At 39.2% G+C, this 23,402-nt stretch overlaps 1 protein-coding gene across 4 annotated transcripts; it reads left to right on the plus strand.

The window, feature by feature from the left end:
- Window positions 1-19: 19 nt before the first annotated feature.
- Window positions 20-18,758, plus strand: MFAP3 (microfibril associated protein 3). Of its 4 annotated transcripts, none has more exons than XM_077937376.1 (4): window positions 20-346; window positions 3,685-3,845; window positions 10,932-11,392; window positions 14,308-18,758. In XM_077937376.1, exons 3-4 carry the CDS (start codon window positions 11,098-11,100, stop codon window positions 15,099-15,101), a joined length of 1,089 nt encoding a protein of 362 aa, XP_077793502.1. In that variant the 5' UTR covers window positions 20-346; window positions 3,685-3,845; window positions 10,932-11,097; the 3' UTR covers window positions 15,102-18,758. The 4 variants fall into 4 exon arrangements, with proteins under 4 accessions (XP_077793502.1, XP_014996788.3, XP_077793504.1 ...); XM_015141302.3 differs by having other exon boundaries at window positions 20-54; XM_077937378.1 differs by lacking the exon at window positions 3,685-3,845.
- The last annotated feature ends 4,644 nt before the right edge of the window (window positions 18,759-23,402 follow it).

Consider the following 23,402-nt stretch of genomic DNA (forward strand, 5'->3'; position numbering starts at 1 on the left):
AAAACTTCCGGGTTAAGCTGCCGCTGGGGCCGGAAGGAGCTGGACGGCGGTCGGGTAAGTGACTGCTTCGTTGGGGTCGCTGCGAGGGAGCTGCTAGGAGCGCCGAGGCGTGGATTGTAGCCTGGTGGCTTGGGGTCAGGAGTGCAGGAGGTGAAAATGTCTGCCATCTTTTTGAAAGTCTGGCCTGGGTACGGGATTTCGGTCATCGAACACTTACTGAGAGCCAAATACCTGCCAGGCACTGCGCTGGGCTCCAGGGATGCATCAGTCAACGAACGGAAGGGCCCTGCTCTCAAGCAGTGCGAGAAGCAGATTATAAACAAGTCAACAAACAGGATTATCTAAGGTGGTAGTAAGTGCTGTAAAGAAATTCAGACTGGATAATGTGATGGAACGAACTGGGAGAGTAATAAGCCGTAAGAAAATCTGGAATAGAGCATTCCGAGCAGAGAGAATAGCGCGTGCAAAGGCCATATAGTGGGAACAAACTTAGCAAAGTCAAGGAAAAGACAAAGGTCACTGGCTAGAGCAAAAGGAGCAAGATGAGAATGGAGAGAGATGAGGCCAGGGACTTGAGCCCAAATCTTGTAAGGCTGATGAGCAAGGATAAAGAGTTTGATTTTTATTTGGAACCCAGTGGAAAACCATCGAAGGTTTCTAAGCAGATGAGTGACGTGATCTGATTTATGACTTTAAGATTACTCCTGGGCCCTCATCAGAAAGCTACAGCTCCTGTGTTGCCCTTGAGCAGTGAAAATGCTTGAAATCCAGACTGACAGAGCTAGGAAGATATTAAAATCAATCTTATTGTACAGATAGGAAAAATTGAATCCCAGAGAGGTGAAGGGACTTAGCCTTTTAAGAACTCATGTTTTCCAACTCCATTTAATGCCCTCGGAATTATCATCTTAATTCCCAGATAAGAGTAATTGTCACTGCTAAAACTCTTCAGATGTTTTCCTTTGCTTTTCACAGTAGTTCTCTAAATTTAGGTTCATCTGTATCACCTGGAAGCTAGTTAGAAGTCCAAAAACCAAAACAAAAAAACCTGTTTAAATATAAAATGGATCATTTCCTCTGATTTTCTCTTGTAATGGAAAATGGATAGAATTTGGGGCCAAAGTATGGAATCTTGAGAAGCCACTTATCTTTTAAATGCTGCTGATAATTATAGCAGCAGTTCTTAAACTTTTTGATCTTAGAATGTCTTTATACTTTTAAAATTTATTGAGAACTTCAAAGGGTTTTTGTTTATATATAATAGCTATCAATATTTACTATTTTAGAAAACAACTTTCAAAAATTATTCATTTTAAAATAAACTCATGTTAACATAAATATATAACAATATATATTGTTATACATATGTGTGTATATGTTTTATATATATAAATATATAACAAAAATATAAAGGATATTTTCCAAAATAAAAAACATGAGAATGGCATTGTTTTACATTTTTACAAATCTCTTTAATGTATGGCTGAATAAAAGACAGCTAGATTTTCATAACTTCTACCTTCATTCTCTTAACAATATCAATCATCATGTAACCTCTAGAAACTTACACCATATTGTGTGAGAATGTAAGTGAAAAAGCAATATGTCCTAATATTATGTAAATTGTTTTGAAAAAGTCTCAGGGACACCCAGGAGTTCCTGCACCACACTTTAAGAATTACACTGAATTACAGTGATTGTCATGCCAGTAAAAGAAATATGAGTTTGATTTGTAAATCAATAAACCTTTATGCACATTAAAAATGCAGATGCCCAGGCATCCCAATTCAATAAGTCTGTGGTGTCAAGAAATCTGCATCTTTAACAAGCACCACAGATTAATTTGATATAAATGGTCTAAAAATTACAGAGTGAGAAAACCAGTCAAATGATTCTCTACAGTGTTCTGCCTACTAAAACTCAAGATAGGTGTCTTTCCTTATCTTCATCTCTCTCCATCAGTGGTTTCCAGAGTCTGAAGCTCTGGAAAGTTAATAAGTTTGTAGCAGACACCTTTCAGACTACCAAGTCGATGAATGTCTGAAGTCAAAATTTTGAGCACTTGCCACAGGCAGTGGCCCTGTGCTAAGGACAGAAGGTTTTTAGACTCTCATTCATAAGCTTACAGTCTTTTGAACGGATAACTAACTGCTAAGAGGAAAACTGGTAAGTCTTACAATAGCGTACTCTCAGTGTGCTACAGGACTGACAAAGGAAAAAACAAACTCATCTGACGAGGGTGGGCGTGAGAGGGCTTCCTGAATAAGATGAAATTAGAGTTGAATATTATAGAGAGGGTACAGTTTCCCCCAGAAAGATATTGATGGGAAGGGGCAGAAAGATTTGTTGTTGTTGAGACAGAGTCTCACTTAGTCGCCCAGGCTGCAGTGTGGTGGCGTGATCTCGGCTCACTGCAAGCTCCGCCTCCCAGGTTCACGCCATTCTCCTGCCTCAGCCTCCCAAGTAGCTGGGACTACAGGTGCCCACCACCACGCCCGGCTAATTTTTTGCATTTTTAGTAGAGACGGGGTTTCACCGTGTTAGCCAGGATGGTCTCGATCTCCTGACCTCATGATCTGCCCGCCTCGGCCTCCCAAAGTGCTGGGATTACAGGCGTGAGCCACCGCACCCGGCCATGAGCAGAAAGATTTTTAAGCAAAAGGAACAACTAAAACCAGAACTTTAAGGTGAAAAGTTATTTAGAGAGAATAGAGTAAAACAAGCATAGTTTAGGCTTTGAGCCATGGGAGGAAAGCTGGATAGATTATAGGATTTAAGCAAATAAACGAATGATAATGATAATCAGCCTGTAGGTGAGGAAACTAAGACCACTGGAGCACATCATAGCTAATTTGTGATAGAGGTACAACTAAAGACCAGACTTAATGTTTAAATCCATTCATTCCTCCTGCAAGCAGTTATTGTACATAGAGGCAGAGCTGGGCTTCTCATGACTTTCTGTTCTGCTGCCTGAATCTATTCTTGGAGAATTATAATGCCAGATTGGAATTTTAAGCTTATCTCATGGGCAGTGACAAATCACCAATAGATTGTAAAATTATCCTGAATTGCTCAGATTTGTGTTTAGGACCAATTCTGAGTGCCACAGTGTTTGGATGGATCATAGAGGTAAGAATGGAGTTAAGGAGATCCATTCTGAAATTAAAGGGATAGTGTGATATACCCAGGTAAGATAAAAGGGTATGATGTAGGAGAGGGACAATAGGACTTATCTGAAAAATATGTAGGAGGTGGAATAATAGCAATAGCATATATTTATAATTTACCCACATTAGTTCATCTTATCCTCACAACTACCTTATGAGACAGTTACTGTTAATATTATTTTATTTAATAAGTGTGAAAACTAAGGCCTTGCAAGCCTATGGCTTCACCCAGGGAGGGGTAGGATCAGCCACCTTAACTCTAGAGCCCATTCTCCTAACCACTGAGCCATGATTGTCTTGCAGTTTTGATACTGCAAAACTGGAAGAATTGTCTGGCTATTATCTAAGCTGTTCATAAGCTGAACAAGTAGATCTGAGGGTAAGAGGAGTTTTGTCTTAATTAGACTGAGTTTCAAATAGTGAGAGATGTTTCAGACTATAGAGGGGGAAAAATGGCCTGGGAAGCTCATAACTCTAAGCCTGTTTCATTGATGTTTTTGTCATTTGCATCCTGTAGCTATTCAGCAAATACCTATGGCAAAAAGGATGTAAGTTATGGGTATAACTGAAATAATCCTGGGTTTAAAGCAAAGCTCTGATAAATACGGAAGATGTTTCTCCGGGTGCCAGAAGATATGTTGAAGTTTGAGCTCAGACTGACCAAATGCTAGTTATGAGGTATGTGATAGCTCCAAGATACCACTAGAAATATAAAGGCTATTTTTAATTAGAAACTTTTAAGTAAATGGCCCTCAAAGTAGTGATTACTGTTTGAATATCACTAACCTTTGTTATGTTACAGATCCCTATAATAATGCTTGCATCTAGGCAGAACAACTTTGTGTTTGTTCTTTGCAAAGGATAGGGTAATGCTAACAATCTGCTCTTCATTTGTGTTTTCTTCTCTTTGCCAATTCAGAATGCTGCTTTGTCAATTTGTGTGCCTGGTGTAGGAACTGGTCCATTTTCCAAGTGTGACAGTGCAGGCAAAGAGTGGATGAGCTGTAAATGCAGCCTAGAACACATTTGATTATAGAGAATGAAGTACTAATATCCCAGTATAATTGGAGGTTAAAAAAAAATACCACCTGGGCATCAATGTGTTTCCCTGCTTTGCATTTTCTCAGAACTATTTCTGCAAACATCAGTTTCCTCAGCCAACTTAATATTGAGTCACCAGAGCGGAAATCAGCCATATTACTTCCTTATTTATGTTGAAAATTGGAACAGAATGGAAATATTTCTTCCCTCAGAAGTTGGCAGGAACAGCAACAAGACAATCTGTTAGGGGCGACAGCTATAGGCTCTTCTCTTTCTCTTTCTAAAATAATATAGTCGATATTCTCCATGGTTTTCTGGGGTAAAACCATCTACATTTCTGATTCTTTATGATCCTAGCAAAGCTTACATTCTGTATACCTAAAAGATGAAAAAGGAGTTGGATTAAACTTGAGTCTTACGCTTATCTATTACATTTTTATTTATTAATGCTGAAGAAAGGTAATATAGACTGGGTGTGGTGGCTCACGCCTGTAATCCCAGCACTTTGGGAGGCCGAGGCGGGCAGATCACCTGAGGTTGGGAGTTCAAGACCAGCCTGACCAACATGGAGAAACATCTCTACTAAATATACAAAAAATTAGCCAGACATGGTGATGCATGCCTGTAATCCTAGCTACTCAGGAGGCTGAGGCAGGAGAATCGCTTGAACCCAGGAGGCAGAGGTTGCAGTGAGCCAAGATCTCACCGTTGCACTCCAGCCTGGGCAACAAGACCGAAACTCCGTCTCAAAAAAAAAAAGAAAGAAAGGTAATAAAAAATTTTACCAAGTAACTTCATCCACAAACATCGTATAGCCCTTTTTAACTGATAACAAGAAGGTGACACTTTGGTTTTCCTTTTTGAAATCTATTCTTGGGTTTCAGATGTCAGCTGCTGCATTAAAAATAGCAGGCATGATATATATATCAATTTTTTTTTCCAAATACAAATGCATGTACTCTTGTGTCTCCCGTGGCATCTAATATACCTGCCTTAATGACCTCAGCCCACTTAACTGATTTGGTGAACAGTTCTACATCTGGGGATCTATATATGAGGAAAAATTAAAGGATTGGAAATGAAAATAAAGTAACTTTAGTATAAGGTATCATATGTTCAAAGCATGCAGGCCTAATATTATTATAGGAAGTCCCAAACATGTAAGTGAATTGCATTCCTGAAACTTAAAATTTGTCTTTTCTCTGTTGCATTCACAGCATAATTACATTTCAGTCACATCGTCTTAGATACAGTTAGTTGTTTCTGTGCTGTCTTTCAAGCTGGTTTGTAAATTCTTGAGGGTCTAGGACAGTATCCTAATTCTCCTTAGCAACTCTTGCACCACCTACTCTACTTCATCTTCCACGATGGGTCCTTGACCTAGTTGAACTGTTGTTTTAAATTCATTAGTCTAGAATGAGCAGAATGGTCATAGTCAATGCAGTTTGTGTTGCAAGAAGCAGAAACCCATTCAAGCTGACTTAGCAAAAAGGAGACTTAGTGTGAGGAAATAATAGTACCCTGATACCAAGGATGATTTGTTCTTCCCTCGCTGTTTTTTCTGCTTTGTCACCTTCTTGGACACGTATCTTTGCCAGTGTTTTCTCTCAGAGCTGCTGAACAGCCTGTTACCTGCAAATGGGTTATATCTGTTAGTCTCTCAAATCAGAAGTCCTCTGTGTTCAGGATGTACATGGTATGAGTGAAGTGCCCAGTATTAACTGGATGTGTAAGGCTATTGTGCAACCTCTTTTTCTTGTGACTCAAAATCAGTGTACCAGGCTACTTCTGCCATGTTTGGCCTAAGAGCAGTTTAAGGGAGTTTATAGTGTTTTCCTAAATCCTGTCTGGTAGGTTTCTGTAAACTTTAGTAGAGGCAAATGGCTGTGTCTGTACAACACAGGAACCGCAAATCTTGGCCACATGGGCAGTTTGCTTGCCACACTCCACTGTTTAAGGAAGAGAATAGAGATATATGATGAAGATTGCCTGGCAGCCACAGATACAGGTCAATCACTTTTTGTGAACTTAATCTTTTTTCTCCTGCCTTACCATTTCCCCATTTATTACGTTGTTTGCACATTCATCTTCACTTTTGTGGTTTTAATTTTGAGTAAAATTTAATAAAGGTGTTTCTTTTTTAAGAGTCATAGGAGAGCCAGGAAGTAGAATTCTATCAGGCACCAAAGCAGCATGTTTGAGTCTCTCTCTTTCCCCTGCTTCTCTTCCTGTCTTCCCACTCTCTCCCTTCCCTATTCCTCTTGTCCTTTCTCACAGCTTCTCCTTGTATGTGGTCCAAACTTGACTGCCTCAGCCCCCACATACCTTATTTTCCTCAAATGACCCTGACCCACAAGGGTCTCAATTCCAAGTTCCAAGAACAAAGATTCTATTAGCTTACTTTGCCAATGGATTGTCTTCCTCCTAGGCCCAAGAAGATAGGGATAGAGCTCAAAGAGGGGAGCCGTGGGGTAAGTAGATCACAACAAAGCTTCTCTACCACAAACTGAGGACAAGTACAATGTCATATCATGGTTGGTATCCAAGCTCAGTTTACAATGCCTGTATGCTCCATAATATTGCAAAATATTTGCATTGAGAAAAAGAAAAATGTGAAATTTTAAGTTTAAGATTAAAATTGCATAGTGGTGTCCCCTTCCCCCAACCCCCAAGATTTTTAAATGGTTGCATGGTATTCTGAGTGTTTTATAATGATGTAACTGTCAAATGTAAATTTTAGTACAATATCTGAAAGAACCATGAACAATAATAATAGAGCTTATTCAGTGATTACCATTGTCGGACTCTGTGTTTTATGTGTACTACCTCATTCAGACTTTGCAATAATCCTGTGAGAATAGATTCTGTTATTTTGCCTATTTTAAAGATGAGGGGCTGAGGCAGGGAGATTAAGTCATTTATAAAAGTTGCAAGGCTGGTTAGTCAGAGATAGTATTTGAATCCTATACTCTGAACCTCTCTGCTACGCAGCTTTTATTAGAGACCTTCAATTATGCTGATCCAGAGTAATCTAAATCTAGAATGTAATGTGAGTGATTGTATCTCTCATTGGAAATATTCAAACAGCCTGAAGCACCATTCTGCAGGTCAGTTGTAGAGGAAATTGAGGAACTGTATTAGTGGCCCTTAGATGCAGTACATGAATCCAACGCCTCAAAAACACCCAAGGAGCCAATTAAAAGTCATAAATTCCAAGGCGCAAACGCAGAGATTCTTACTCGTTCTAGGGTGGGACCCGGGAATTCATGTTTTTAAAAAGCTCTTCTGGCAATTGTGACACTCAACCTGGTTTGGAAACTGCACTTGCTGATCTTTTATTCCTACCATTATTCTCTAGGACAAGATGGTAAATGAAGATACCAGATTGGGAGTCAGAAGAATGCCTTTAATTAGGTGCTTTTAAGGTCTTTCAAGATTGTTAGCATTGACTGTTTTTGTTTCAGAGAATTTATAATAGGTAACTGTATGTCAGTTTGAACAATTATAATCCCTGTTGCATAACATTATTCAGTTTATAAAGATCTGTCACATACTGAATCAAATTTAGACTAATCTCCATCAATATTTATTGAGCATGTGCTAGTTGTGATGTATAGCAATAAAAAATATAGGCCTTGTTCTTAAGGGGTAGGTGAGACGGGATAGACTGCCTGGCAATGCAGAGCAGCATATACCAACACCAGATGAGTAGGGTAGGTGGGGAGGGCCCTGGGGTGAAGGAGAAGCCATCCTTTATACAGCTATACTCTGAATTTATGTAGGAGGAATAGCTAAGGCCTTGATAGGAGGTTCAGGAAGTTTGTGGGAAGGCAGAATTCCATGTGGCAGTTATGCTTTGCCAAGCCTTGTGTTGGTGAGGACACTGATTGCCCTGCAGCCCTCGCCTGTGACAGCTGTTCATTCTGCTGAAGTTCCTGAATATCAGAGCAGGATGACTGAGTCCATTTCCTTTCTTTCCAGTTTCTTCTACACTAGCTACTTTGATCCTGGGGGGATGTGACCATACCCCCAGGTGATCTGCCCACGTTTGAGCCTCTCAGTTCTTTGACCTCTTCATCATGGACAAATATCTCCCTCACTTCAGCCACTGCAGCTTCCGGAGTCCATCTCCAGTTTCACCATTGGCCCAGTTAGTTCCCCTCCAGAATCAGGAATCAGACGCAGCATTTTTGGCCACTGCCTCTCTTTACCACAATTTTTTAGCTCTTTTTCGTGAACAACTCCTGACCAGTGACCCCTCTCCTTTTTCTCTGTCCCTTGGCCCTCTACCTTGAGTGCTTTCCTTCCAATTTTTATTCCTCTTTATTCTTCAGGTCCTGCACCTGAAGAATAGGTGCTGTACACCTCACTTTCTCAGAGGCTTTCCATGATGAGATTAACTCCCCAGGTCAGGTCCTCCTGTAGCATCTGTATTTTCCCTTGGGTAACATTGAGTATATTTTGTATATATGTAGTTAGTGTCCATTGTCTGCCAGACTGAGTTTCATGGAGGACGAGACTGTGGGGCAGTAGGTAGGCACATGGTAGGTGCTCAGTAGATACTGTTGAATATATGAAAATGTATCCCGCCAATCTACAACTCAGTGGTGAGGAAGAGTAGAAAGGAAGGAGATGGCAGGATAAGAAACGAAGTGGCATTAAAATAAACTGGAGTTGTGGGGGGCTTTTGGTTTTGGTTTTGGTTTTACTACAGAGAGAGCAAACCTCCAGCTCAGAGCCTTAAGCAGGGAGTAGTATCTCTGGAAGCTAATAACACTTCTTTGTTTTCGTTATGTTTATGTGTACGGTTATTTTTGTCCACAGAACCAATATGGAATTTCCTTTTTAAATAAATGTGAAAGGAAAAATAAAATGAGTAGATTTAAAAGAAAAGCAGAAATGATGATAATTTGGTTCATGGATATAGTAAAAACAAAAACAAAAACGACAGGAGAAGGAATGAATGAAGTTTGGAAAATGCTGCCATGGATGAAGCCATAGGAACTCCTAATCAAAGTTCTGGGGAAAGCTTGGAGCATTTTTTCAGCACACTCATAGCCTATCACCATTGAGAACCACTGATCTAGAATAAAGTACAGAATTATGTCCTCCAATTGCTGTATATCTTGTAGTGAAAAAACTTGGAAACTTACATGTCAAGCTCCTAGCACAGTGGTTGGCTTATGGCAGTCATTCAATAAATGTTATTTCCATTGTTTCTACCCATCACCCTCTCCTATAAAAGAGACCGTATTCTAAGCTAGATTCTCCTGCTAACTTGTAGCATATCATAAGAAGCAAATCACTATGCACTGAATCAATTAGATTATATTACTTCCAAAATCCCCTCTCTGCCTAAGTCTTTGTTTCCTTTAGTGTCCTTTTAGTGCAGCTTTAGGAGGAAATGGAAATAAACACATTTAGTATGTCATGTATAGCCAAAGTCTGAAGTTTTTTTATTTTACTCTATATACTCCATCCTTAAATTTTAAAGATTTAGAAACGTATTTGTCACCATTCAACCATCCTTTCAAGGGCTAATGAAAATTAAATGACATTTGCACCATACTGTAATTTGACTTTGCAATGTTTAATGGCAAAATACAGTGATTCATTGCTTTTTATGTTCTGTGATCAAGCAGCCTTCATATAAGTATAATGGAAAGTAAATGTCATTTCCAAAACTAATTATCTTGGGGCTTTATAAGACATGAAGCTAGGCATTTCATCCCATATTTTATAGAAATAAAAGTTGAAATTTTTCTTTGAGAGTCGGTGGCTTAAAGGGGGCATCAGATTACCAGGAAGGTGATCATAAATACATAAACTTTTGGAGTAGGATGTTATTTTGCCTTTTATTCATGATATTTTGCTTTTCTTTTAAATTTGTCTAACATTCTGTCCCTGTAGTTTTATATTTGCATTTCTACTAACTAGAAACTTAAGATGTCAATTCCTCCCTTAGCTAGTTTACAGAGTTTGAGCTAGAAATTTTTACAAACTATTAAATACACTGTATTTTGTCTCTTGGTATTGGAGAAACTATTAAAAGAAAATTCTGTTGTCTAACATTCTTGTCCATGAAGGAGGTTCCATAGCTTTAGAAGTCAATAATTCTATTTATGTGTATGCAGTAAATGCAATTTTCTTTCCAATATTAAAACAACCCACCTCAAGTGTCCCTGCATTATTTATATGTAACATATCTTTATACTTGAATTACTCAAATTTTGAGCTCCATGGTTGTGGTTATGATATGTCAGTTGATTTACATTATTGATATAACAACAGATGGTAATGGTGCAGTTTGAAATAAAAGATCATTAAGATAAATATTTTAGCCTTCATTGGCTCCCTGTTGCATAAAATTTGTCAGAATGAAATAGAATCATGGCATTTCAGAACTAGAAGAGTCCTTAGAGATTATCTCATCCAGTCCCTTATTTGACAGATGAGAAAACAGAAGCCCAGAGAGAATGCTGCTTGCCAAGGTCGTACAGCTAGTTAGTAGCAAAGGTAGGACCAAAATCTAGGTCTGCTATTTCCCAATTCATTGCTTTTTCTGCTGTCTCTGTGTGAGATTTTTAGGTCCTATTCCATCTAATTACTCTCCAATGTCAGCACCAATTATTCTAATTCACATCTATTCATATCTGGAACATACAGAGTTTCACCCCATTATGAATCTCAGTTGGTTAAACTTTGTATCTGGCTTTCTTTTAGGTTGTTCTCCACTCACATCTTTTAATCTTGAAGACTAGAAAATATAACTGGATCTACCATTTGTTTGGAAAATTTCTCTACCAAGCAATAAATTACCCGCTGTGCTGTTGTAGTGTAGAAGTTTTTGAGTTCTCCAAATCTAAACAAGATTTTCTTCCATTTTCCCATGAAGCTACATTGTTGCTTATTCACTTTAGTGGCAAGTATTATTGTGCCAGCTGCTTTTGTTTTGGAAGATGTGGACTTCAACCAAATGGTTTCACTGGAAGCAAATCGTAGTTCTTACAATGCATCCTTTCCCTCAAGCTTTGAACTCTCAGCAAGTTCCCACTCGGATGATGATGTCATCATAGCCAAAGAGGGAACTAGCGTTTCAATTGAGTGTCTTCTCACAGCCAGTCACTATGAAGATGTCCATTGGCACAATTCAAAAGGACAGCAACTGGATGGCAGAGGCAGAGGTAACTGGTCAGGGTATAATTAATCAAGATTACTTATTTCCTGTTCTGTCTTCTTATTTTTTAACAAGTTAAACAAGAAGTCTCAAAGATAAGGTGCCAAGGTGAATAGTTTAAAACATTTGAAAGGTCTAGAGTGTTGCACCTATCAGAAAAAGCAAAATAATTATAATTATTTAACCAGAAGAAGAAAAAAAAGAATCATTGTAAATTTAAAAGATGTTCACATGATGGCAATGAACTATTTTCTCTGCTTCTGATCAGTTGGTTTTCTTCTTCATTGAAGATAGAGTAAATCAGGGCTGCTGCATACAACTGTACAGAGGGCATACAACACAACTGTAGGAGCACCCTTCACCTAGACTACTGTAGTGCAGTGTGGTGGCCCTTTGTGAATACATCCAGAAGGGTTTTGGCTAGACTTAAGAAAATTTGTTATAAATAAAGTTTTGCTCTGAAATGAGTTACTATAAACTTTAGAGGAAATCCAGGACATTTTTGAAAATGAGTATCAATCTGTATATAAAACTTTGACGTCAGGTCTCAGAGAATTAGAAGGGCACTATGGAACGTGTAAGCCCTTCCAGCTCATTTTTTTTCTATTCTATACCTTAATTTACTGGAAAAGAGAAATTTTTTTTGCATTTTTATGTTTCTGTCTTAAAAATCACATAAACGTAGTGATAATGTGTTCAAGGTCTACTTTTTGACAGAGTTTTATTTAATTTTGCTATTCATGGATCTGTGAATATATCTTAATCCAGACTACTCCTAACCAGTGTTCTGTTTTAAAGATCTTTTTGATGAGTACTTGAGTTATAATGGATCTCAAAAAGAAATCACCATAAAAAGCCAAAGGGATGAAGATTAAATTCTAAGATCCCCACAAGCTACACTTTAAGAAATGTTTTTGTTAGGAAGATAGTGTAGCCTTTTGAAATATAAAAGGATATTGATTATTCATATTAGGCTGGAAAATACAAAAGGAGACAGGTGATACTTCCTTCAGACATATGCACTAAATATTTTCATCTATAGACTGAGTGACTAGTCACCAAGGAATTGAAGAGTGTGAATTGTTAGAGTATTTTTAATCAGCATGTTTAAAATATATAACTATAGAATTAGAATATCTAGAGTGGTACCTGGAATGTGTACTTTGAACATGATTTGGGATTCCATATTTGGACCCACTGAACCAGACTCCTGTCTTCTCCGGGCTCTATGATATCCTGACCAAACACCTCTGAGATTGAATTATTCATTCAGTGTCATCACTGTAGACTGACTGCGTAAACAAAGCCTTAGGTTAAGACAAGACCAGCCGAGTGGAATGGCAGTTTTATTTTTCTATTTTGCCTTTACTTTGAAAACCGCTAACATCTATCATTGATGCTTTCAGCAGCAGCTCTGGAAAGTTGTATTAAATTTTATGAATCTCAAGTGAGAGGAGTTTAAAGAGCATGTCAGTCTAGTATAAGGTTCATAAATCTTGAGCTATTATCAGCAAGTGAACTAGAGAGTTTAGATTGTGGTTGTAGTGCAATGGTTGATGAATGGAGTCTTTGTAGTTCATCATACCTTGGATTCAAATGGTGTCGTTTCCATAGCTCCAAGTTCATAGAAGCTTGTGGAAAATGGCTATATTCATAACTACATGTTTTCCTCTTCTTGTATTAGTGAAGTGATGGCTCTTAAATATATTAATAGCTGTAGGATTGAGGTAAGTTTGGATGATGATGAAAATGTACAAAATCCAGAGTGCTTACTAATTTATGTGCCACTAAAATAATCCAGAACCATAGAATCTTGGGGATGAAAGAGATTTTGAAGATTGGGCACTCAAGTCAGTGCTTAACAAGCAGTCTGCTAACCTCCCCTGGGACACTACCTCTAGTCGTTGGAATGCATCCCCACACTGCAGGTTAGCCCATGCATTCCATCTTTGAATGGCTTTCATAGTTAAAACACAGAGTGCTTTGGGAATGTATCACAAAAGTAGGAATTATGCAAGCAGAGCCAAGTTATTGAAGGATGTTGAATCAAGATGGGTAATCAATATGCTTTGCTTTTCTTACACTTGTGTATTTGTATATACATGTTCCCTGAATGAAAATACCTTCACATGTGTAAGAGAGGCAGTATGTTTTAGGTTGAAAATAGAAGGAAGCATAGGCATCTTAAGGGTAACTTTATTCTTTTTGCCAAGCTTTTCATTTACCGTGACTTGTGAGATGTATTTTTTGGCCTGTGCTTCAGTTACTCTTGCCAGAAAATCAAGATATCACCATCAACAAACGTTTCTTAACAACAAAAAAAATTGATATGTGCAAGGCATACCAGATTGGGCAGTTAATTGAACAAATGCATTAAGTTGCTAGGGTTTTTTTTTTTAATAATTTCTTCTTGTTATATAAGTTCACTATGGAAAGTGAGCAAACACAGAAGAAAATAAAAATTACTCATAAAAATTTAAAATATCATTATTTTAAATCATTGTTTTATATTTCTGAGGCATACCCTTATAATATATGAAAATGTATTGGTTGCAATGTGATGTAGACGCACAGATGTGTATAAACTATAAGCTTTTTTTATGATTAGTCATTTAGCATTTTGTAGACATACCTGTTTCACAGAAAGGCTTTTGAAGTCTAACAGTGAAAAGGAAGCCATGTTAATTATTAGTGTCATGAAGGAAGATCTTGATTTCCTTTTAAGATCCAAGCTAATTAAATTCTGATTCTGGACATCACAATCTGCCCTTTTTTTAACATGATTTAAACAGATGGTAGAATCTAACAAATCAGTTGATTTAAAGTGCTTTGATGAAGTGGAGGAATATTGATAAGGCAGCGGCCATATTTAGTAATCTTCTTTTTGCTATAATTTTTTTCTCATTTCTGTTCGATTATCAGGTGGAAAGTGGTTGGTTTCTGATAACTTCCTAAACATCACCAATGTAGCTTTTGATGACCGTGGGCTCTATACCTGTTTTGTCACCTCTCCAATTCGTGCCTCCTACTCTGTCACCCTACGTGTTATCTTCACCTCGGGAGACATGAGTGTCTATTACATGATTGTTTGCTTGATTGCCTTTACAATCACACTCATCTTGAATGTCACACGGCTGTGCATGATGAGCAGCCATCTTCGCAAGACTGAGAAGGCCATCAATGAGTTCTTTAGAACTGAAGGGGCTGAGAAACTTCAGAAGGCCTTTGAGATTGCAAAGCGTATCCCCATCATTACCTCAGCCAAAACTCTGGAGCTCGCCAAAGTCACACAATTTAAGACCATGGAGTTTGCTCGTTATATTGAAGAACTGGCAAGAAGTGTCCCTCTTCCACCTCTTATTCTAAACTGTCGAGCCTTTGTTGAGGAGATGTTTGAGGCTGTGCGAGTGGATGACCCTGATGACCTGGGTGAAAGAATTAAAGAGAGACCTGCCCTGAATGCTCAAGGTGGCATCTATGTCATTAACCCAGAGATGGGACGGAGTAATTCACCAGGAGGAGATTCAGATGATGGCTCTCTGAATGAACAAGGCCAGGAAATAGCAGTTCAGGTTTCTGTCCACCTTCAATCAGAAACCAAAAGTATTGATACAGAGTCTCAAGGCAGCAGTCATTTCAGTCCGCCTGATGATATGGGATCTGCAGAATCTAACTCTAACTACAAAGATGGGGCATATGAAAACTGTCAGCTATAACCTACAGTGCTGTAACCCAGTACCTACAAAATCAGCTCTCAGAAAAGGAACCTGTTTCTTAGAAGAAGTAACATTTTGCCAAAAGTTTTGGGGGTTTCCCTTTGTTAATATTAAGCACTTCAGAACGTGAATTGCCAAAGTCTTCATTAGAAGGCAGCGTTTTTCCTATCTGATACTTTTCAGTCATTTTCCTTAGAGCTTGATTAAATTCTGCATGCTAAGATTTAAAGAAGCCCCAGATAAATATGATGGGAAAAGCACTGAACTAAGAGTCCCATGGTTTCTCTTCTGATCACAGTTCTTCCATTGGTTGGATCTAATACTTATCTTGGGACTTCAGTTTTTCTATCAATAAGATGAGGGATTAGGTGAGATCTGAGGTGGTTTCTAGCTCTATAGCTTCTTAATTCATCACCTTTAAATTACCAGAATCTTCACTCATCTCTAAGTAAACCTTTCCCTGGGCTTTTACTCCCTTCTTTTGGAAAAGATTAAGCTGAGATCTAAATTTCCACACCAATGTCATAATGCACAGAGGTTTTTGATAAACATTTGGGTGTTTTTCAGATGTTTTGCCATGTGGAGCGTATGATGATATGTGCAAGGGTGAATCTGTTCAATGTAGCACATGTCTGTATGGTTATACAGATGTCAGGGAGCTAACTGCTCATTTGTAAACTACTTTCCATGAGTAAATTGGCCCTTGTTGGGGGTGTATCATCTTTTTAACTTACTGAGACATCATTTTAGTTCATTGAGGTTGGCAGGGATTTCCCAACTGATCTTCCAAAGTGAGCAGTTTATTTCTAAGGAATAACGTCTGATGCTTTTAGAATAAGAACAGTGTCAAATCATCTGTCTTCTGGAAACTCATGGATTTTGATATTTCTTTTAATAGAATTTCTCAGGCTTTCCCTTTTTAAAAGTTTTGGACTCTACAAATAGGTTCTATATTTGGGATCTCATCCTAGGAGAAAACCCAGAACAGGATTCCTCCTAAGACCTCTGTCAACCCTCCTGCCTCTGTGGTCTTAAGTATGGTGCTATAGGTTGCATGCCTCTTTGTCGCGTTTGTTTGGTTAATATTTTGTTGTTGAGGTTTTTATTTTTGTTTACTTCAGATACATAATTCTGAGCTATGGCTGCTTTTGTAGCCTTTCCGAGAAGCACTAACCTGAAATAAGATTGGATAATTGTGAGGGTGTGTTACTATGTTAAAATACACACACAACTGATCTAGACATCAAGAGGAAGAAAAATGATGGATGATGCCACCTGGTTCAACTGTATATAATAAACACTTAAGATAACATTTCTTGCCTGGCTGAGATCTGATATAATGGAATTGTAAATACTCTTCAGAACAATTTCTTCAGCTACAGGAAGCATGGTGCCATATAATTTTAAGAACTTGGCAGTGGAGCTCCATTTGGGGCTTCACGTTTCTTCATTTGACTTCTGATTATTGAAGCATTACTTCAGCTACAGGCTCCTGAGGGAAATGTTCAGAGGAGCTTTTATCAGGATTTTAATTTAAGGTTTCAAACAGAGGAAGACAGGAAATTCAAAGTGTGACCAGATAAAACTCATGCCTCCCTTTGTCCAGGCTTATCAGAAGTAATACATCTGCTCTGAATAACATGAATGAATCAATGTGCAGTTTTATCAGATGGCATCATGGATAAAGATGATAATGCTGCCTTTTCTGTCTCTCAGGCTGTTTCCATGGGAACCTCTAGAGCCAAATAAAAGCTAACCAATCATTTAGCCAAAGCTTGCCTTGGCTCATATAGACTGGTATTTCTTTAAGGAAAATTGTTTTTATATATTTGGCTATGAGAGCAAAGGCTCTTGAACATATCCTAGATTATGGAACACATTTTTCTCTTCCCACAATGCTTCTCTTGAAAAATTAAATTTTTTTTCTGTCCACCCAGACTGGAGTGCAGTGGCAAGATCATAGCTCACTGCAGCCTCCAACTCCTGGGGTCAAGGGATCCTCCTGCTTCAGGCGCCCAAGCAGCTAGGACTACAGGTGTGTACCACCTTTTCTGACTAATTTTTGTTATTTTTTGTAGAGATGGGGGTCTCACTTTGTTGCCCATGCTGACCTTGAACTTGTGGCTTCAAATGATCCTCATGCCTCACCTCCCAAAGTGTTGAGATTACAGGCATGAGCCACTGTACCTGGCCAAAAGAAATTTTAAATCCCTTGTCTGGGGTCAGTCTTCTAAACATCCCTCAGATTTCAGATAGTACTTTCAACCCTGTCCTAACAGAGCAGGTTTGCAGTAATCTCTTAGAATATAGCTTGTCAGATTAGAGAATGGTTTTACCCCACCTGTTCTCATAGGAGACATTATTATTTGGAACCTTAAGGTAGACATGTTTAAAATCAAAGTCCTAAGAAACAACTTTGGAAAAATGGAGGAAATGTTTTTAAAATCTGTAAGTTTGCATAATACTGTATAGTAACTAAATGCAGGCTACGCCATTGTATCCTGGTTATTTTAGAAACATAGAGGTGGCCTAATTTGGTGGCCAAAGTAACTGGTTTACTTTGAGTGTACCAGCTTATGGTGCCATTGATGAGGAATTAAAGTAGGTCAAAATTTAATTGGAGTTGATATTACTTCATAAAGCTAGTTTTCAAGAGGAAGAAAACCACATTTACTAATATTTTCTGTATCTAATCAAATACTCTTCACATATAATTAAGCCTCATGTTATCTTTTTGTAAAATCCTTAACCTTTTGAACTTCAACTACAGTCTAAAAGTCTTGATGGTAACTATAGTGTAATTATCTTTTTGTCTCACTGGATTTTATAGTTAGTGGAAAATGCCTTTATAAAATGTATTTAAAATAACTCTGTCATCTCATTTGTAAATTTTGTCATGTATTGTAATATAGTGAACATTATTGTCCTTATGAAATGGTAGCTTTGTGAAATACATTCACCAAAAATCAACATTTGAACATCTTTATGATTCCTTACCAGCTGAAGCCAGATAGACAGGTATCAATTGAGCTGATGCCCCACTTGAGTTTATAGGCTGTTTGATAACTGCCTGTCCTCCAAATTGTGTAGGTATATGTTATGATGGTTTAATTCTTCAGTAAGGGCCAGCACGCATTTGTATTTTCTACCAATTACCTTGATAGAAATATCTTGGAAATTGCTGACCTGGGATGGTTTTGAGAAGACTCCTGGCTTCTTTTTTGCCTCACTTAACAAATATCTTAAGGTCAAAGCAATATCTGTGCACGGCTTTCCTTTTGCTCTTCCAGACACGTGAGCCTGTTGGTATAGTCCTCTTCACCCTCTGCATGTAGCTTCACCCTAGATAGACTTTTGTCTCTTGGGTCCCAGATGGCACAGGAGCACTGCATGCTTGTTTTCTAGAGCCCAGCCAGTCATGGGTGCTAGCCTCGTCTCCACACACCAGCAAGTAGAACCCAAGTGTATTGCATAAATACTTCCTGAGTACCAGTAAGAGAATGCATTCTTTTCTCATCTAGGGCAGGAATGTTGAAAATGCTCAGCCTTACATAGAAACTCCTAGATTTTCATTAATGCATTTCACAAAAGTAAGTATTTCATATGATTCAGATGATGTTTAAATTGTTGGCATTTTAATAAATACTTGCATTATAATTTTGTCTCTTTTTTAAAAAAACTCATACTTGAATATAATTTATTAAACGTTCAATGGAGTATATAGTCTATTTGAAATTTCCTATAGAGTATGTTTCATTTGTATGTTTGATGAAATTTGTATGTTTGATGAAATTTGATGTTAATGATTTTAAATGGGTAATTTTTTGGGGGGAGGGTAGTCTCACTGTGTCACCCAGGCCATAGTATGATGGCATGATCATGGCTTACTGCAGTGTCAACCTGGGCTCAGCAATTCTGCCTCAGCCTCCTGAGTAGCTAGGATTATAGGTGCACGCTAACACACGTGGCTAATTTGTGTGTGTGTGTGTGTGTGTAGAGATGGGTTTCGTTATGTTGCCCAGACTGGTTTCTATCTCCTGATCTCAAGTAATCCTCTTGCCTGGACTTCCCAAACTGCTGAGTTTGCAATCATGAGCCACAGCCCGCAGCATAGGAGCCAGTATGGCTGGAATCCACTTTGACCTTACAAATATTTACACCTAAGCACTGTGTATGTTTTCAGTGCTATGAGCTACACTGAGATGGGTATCCTGCCCACAACGGGCCTGCAGATACCAGACTATCCTCCCTAGGCCCAAATACAGCAATTTACTCTTCTGAAATAAAGCATTCTTGGCAGAGGCAAGAGCTTGAGAAAAAAAGATAAGAGGATTTGGTACATTTTAAAAGAGCTTGTGATTATAGTGTGTAGTTTATGGTGAGATTTGGCAGGCAGGAGGGTTAGCTCTGGTAGAAGCAAAAGTCAGCAGTCCCATCGGGATGAAGAGTGGTGATGGTTAACAGGCATGGAAAAGCACAAGGTTAGGAGAACGCAAAGGCAACAGATGGGAGGTGAGACTCATTACTTAAATGCCACAGACTCCTTAGAATGAAAATCTAGCCTTTATCTCCCTATGGCAAAAGATTGCTGGACTTTAAATCCTGATTTCACCCCTAGCCTTGTAACCACGGACAAGGGCTTCAGCCTTTCTCGGCTTCAGTAAAATGGAATTGATAATGTCTACCTCACAGAATTAACACAAGGATTAAATATAGCAACCGGTAAGCAACACTGTGTTAGCTCTGATCTACCACACTGTAATGGGCTAGTTTTGCAGCTGGTGTCAGCTTTGTTAGTAGCCTTGGCCTTGTCCAACTGGTGACTATATTTGCATTTGTAGTCAACTAAAAATTCCTCCACACCTCTCCGAATTGCATTTGGCTGCATGCCATAGAAACCTGATTGTGGTGGCTTATCGTAATAGCTAAGAGATTTATTTTTCTCAAATCCAGAGATAGGCAGTCCAAGGCTGGTGCGGGGGTGTAAGAACTGGCATGAGGGACTAGGCTCTTTCTAGACCACTCTTGTCCTTAGCATGTGGCTTTCATCCTCAAGGTCACAAGATGTCTTAGTTTGGGTTCCCCCAGAAGGAGTTCCTGAGAAAAGGATTCACATGCAGGTAGTTTATTTGGGAAGTGATCCCAGGAAGGTAGGGAAATAGGGAAGTGAGACAGGCAAAGGAAGAAAGCGCACACAGGGTGTGTTAATGAGTGGGTTACTGCTGTGGGCAACTAGTGTTCAGTCCCACCGGGGACCTCAGGGAGCTCTTTCTGCCCCAGGTGTATGTAGCTCATGCCTCAGAGTTATCCCACCTCAAGGCCAAAGAGCTGGGATATTTATCCCCCAACTACCATCTGTCATTAGTTAAAGGCCGCTCCCAAGGTCACTAACCCCCGGCACTTTCAGGCTGCAATCTACAGGCTCAGCATGATTCTGCAGCTAGCAAAAACCCTCAGGTAGAGAACAGGAGTTTTCAACAGGAAGCCTGTGGTAAATAGAATGGTGAGTGTCAACAAATGATGGGCAGAGCACTGACAGCACCTGCTACATAGGATGACTCTTTTACCTTCAGCATCGCGTCTACATTCCAGACAGGGAGAAGGGTAGAAGGTCAAAGGACAAAGGACACAGGACACAGCAGCTGAGTTTGTACCTTTTTATCGAGAAAGTGATAGCTTTCTCGAAGCCTCACCCAGCTTCTGCTGTGCAGCAGCCAGAACTAGGAGATGTGGCTACCTGCTGTACTGTAAGAAAGCCTGCGGAGAGGAGTGTGTGTATTTTTAACTGGACACATTGTCACAAAGTTTGGGCTTCTGTAATTAAGAAAGGAGGAAAAAGGGAGGTTGTGGGCAACAAGCAGTGTGTGACAAGGTCAGCTTCACATGAATGACAGGAGCAAAATGTGGTTCTGTGGTGGATAAAACTGCAAACCATGTTCCTTGAAGATGATCACATGCATGCACAAAACAAGAAAGTGCTAAGCTAAATCTTCAAGTCGTCATTTCTGTTGTCTCCAGTACACGTAGCTCAAACAGCAGACAGGGTATCAGATTCTGCTGGGACATAATTGGCTCTTCTTAACCTATTTGTTCATTAACAGGTATTTACTGACCACCTGCTATATGCCAAGTGTTCTTCCATGAGCCAGGGACTCCACAGTGACAGAGAGTGACTGGCAGTGTATATCTATTCACTGGGGTCAGAAAACCACCTTCAAAAAGGGCATTGTGCTGAGACCCAAATTATGAGGACCAAGACATTCAAAAGTTAGGAGGGGTACTCCAGGCAGAGGAAAGAGCAATGGCAAGGTCGGCCTGTTGGAGAAACAGAAGAAGTAGGCCTGTGTGTCTAGTGAAGGGAGACAGTCACAGAAGCAGGCAGGGGGGCAAAAATACAGTTAGAAGATTTCAAAGCTCCTTTTGGCTGGCCCGGGAAATGCATTTCTTAGAAGAAATGCTAGAAGTACCTAATTTGGAAAAGAAGATTTACATATTTGGTGGGGAAAGTTTGATCATTCAAGCATACTCTTAGTTTTTATTCCTAAAGTCATCGGCAGCTTAAAAAAAAAAATCGCACTGATTTCCTTTTTTTTTTTTTTTTTTTTTTTTTGAGATGGAGTCTTGCTCTGTCGCCCAGACTGGAGTGCAATGGCGCGATCTTGGCTTATTGCAACCTTGACCTCCCCAGTTCAAACGATCCTCCTGCCTCAGCCTCCTGGGTGGCTGGGACTATAGGTGCATACCACCACGCCCAGCTAATTTTTGTATTTTTAGCAGAGACAGGCTGGTCTCAAACTCCAGACCTCAAGTGATCCACCCGCCTCGGCCTCTCTAAGTGCTGAGATTATAGGCATGAGCCACTGCACCTGGCCCTAATTTTCTTTAAGGAATTAAACTCCTTCAGAGTCCCTTAAATTCCAATCATTTTCTTGAGTTTTCATGTTTTTGCTGGAACCTATTGATTAGGAAATATATATATGTAAATACACATATGTCACTCCATCTGCCTAGAGGATCTGAGGCTGCTGCCAGCATGCTTATTCTTCCTGACAGTTGGGAACACTCTGCCTCCAACTCAGCTATGCCGTAGGGAGGACTCAAGTGTCCTAAGTGATGATAAATCAGCCTTTAAGGGGCCTCATTCAGATAGAAGGCCACCCTCTGGGAAATAGTTTGTCCGTAAACAGAAGGGAGTTCATCAGAAGACACTCCCACTCATGTAGCAGTTTTTCATTGTGGATTTCAGTCTTTCAGAAACTGTAAGCAGACAATTGGACCATTCCTGAGGTCACTCTTCTAAAGCCCTTTCATCCTTTGAACACCTAAGCTCACGCATATTCATTTAATTTTTAGCAGATGTTTGTTGCACCCAAACTGGGAACACTAACCGCAAGCAAAACTAAACATGATCTCTGCTCTTTGGGGACTTACATCCTATGGGAAAGCAGATCCAATTCACATAGTGACATATGGAGTGTATAGTTTAAAACTGAGCAGTGTGCTAAAGGAAATTATTCTGTAGACGCCTAGAACAAAAGAGCTTCATCTAGGTCAGAAAAGAATTCCCTGAAGAGGCGATACTTATCGCAACAGGGATTATTTGAGGGCTTGTGTTCCTAGCCGTGAGCCCGAGCTATGGATTTAAGTCAGATCCTGCCTAGAAGGAATTTACAGACCCGTTGAGAAAATAAGATGTTCCTGTCATAAACCATCTGAAAGAGTCGGTGTATCAAGTGCTAAATGGATTAGCACTAGATAATAAGTACAGGAGGACTTAAAGATGAAAAGAGTATGTGAGCAGAGAATAGGCAATGCTTTATGGACTAGGTGAGATTTGGGCTAGACATGGAAGGATGAATTATTCATGGATGCAGAAGGAAAAGTGTTAATGGGATCATGGAAATCAGAAATCTTCAATGGTGCCCTGTTCTGTAAGCAGGAAAAATCTAATTCTTTGACGCTCCAAGATCTGTTCTGATCCTATCTTACCAAATTTATCTTTTGAAGATCCTCCCCACTCCCTTGCAAATACGTTAACGTATTCTACCTTTTCCATTAGAATTTTCTCTCCTTACCAATTTTTTAGCAACTTGACAGATGGCATAATATATTAGCACCTATTTTTGTAGCTTCTGTATCTTAGGGCACCTTTCATACAGAAAAGACAATGTTTGCTGCATTTAATGGAACAGAAGGAGTGAACTTATCCTGTGATCTATGACTATGTCCATCAGTTGATGTGAGAATTAAGAATGAAGGCTTGGGAGGTATGGCCACCCCTTCTCCATAGCACTCTTCCTT

The sequence above is a fragment of the Macaca mulatta genome, chromosome 6 (genome assembly GCF_049350105.2).
Source record: "Macaca mulatta isolate MMU2019108-1 chromosome 6, T2T-MMU8v2.0, whole genome shotgun sequence".
Lineage (NCBI taxonomy): Eukaryota > Metazoa > Chordata > Mammalia > Primates > Cercopithecidae > Macaca > Macaca mulatta.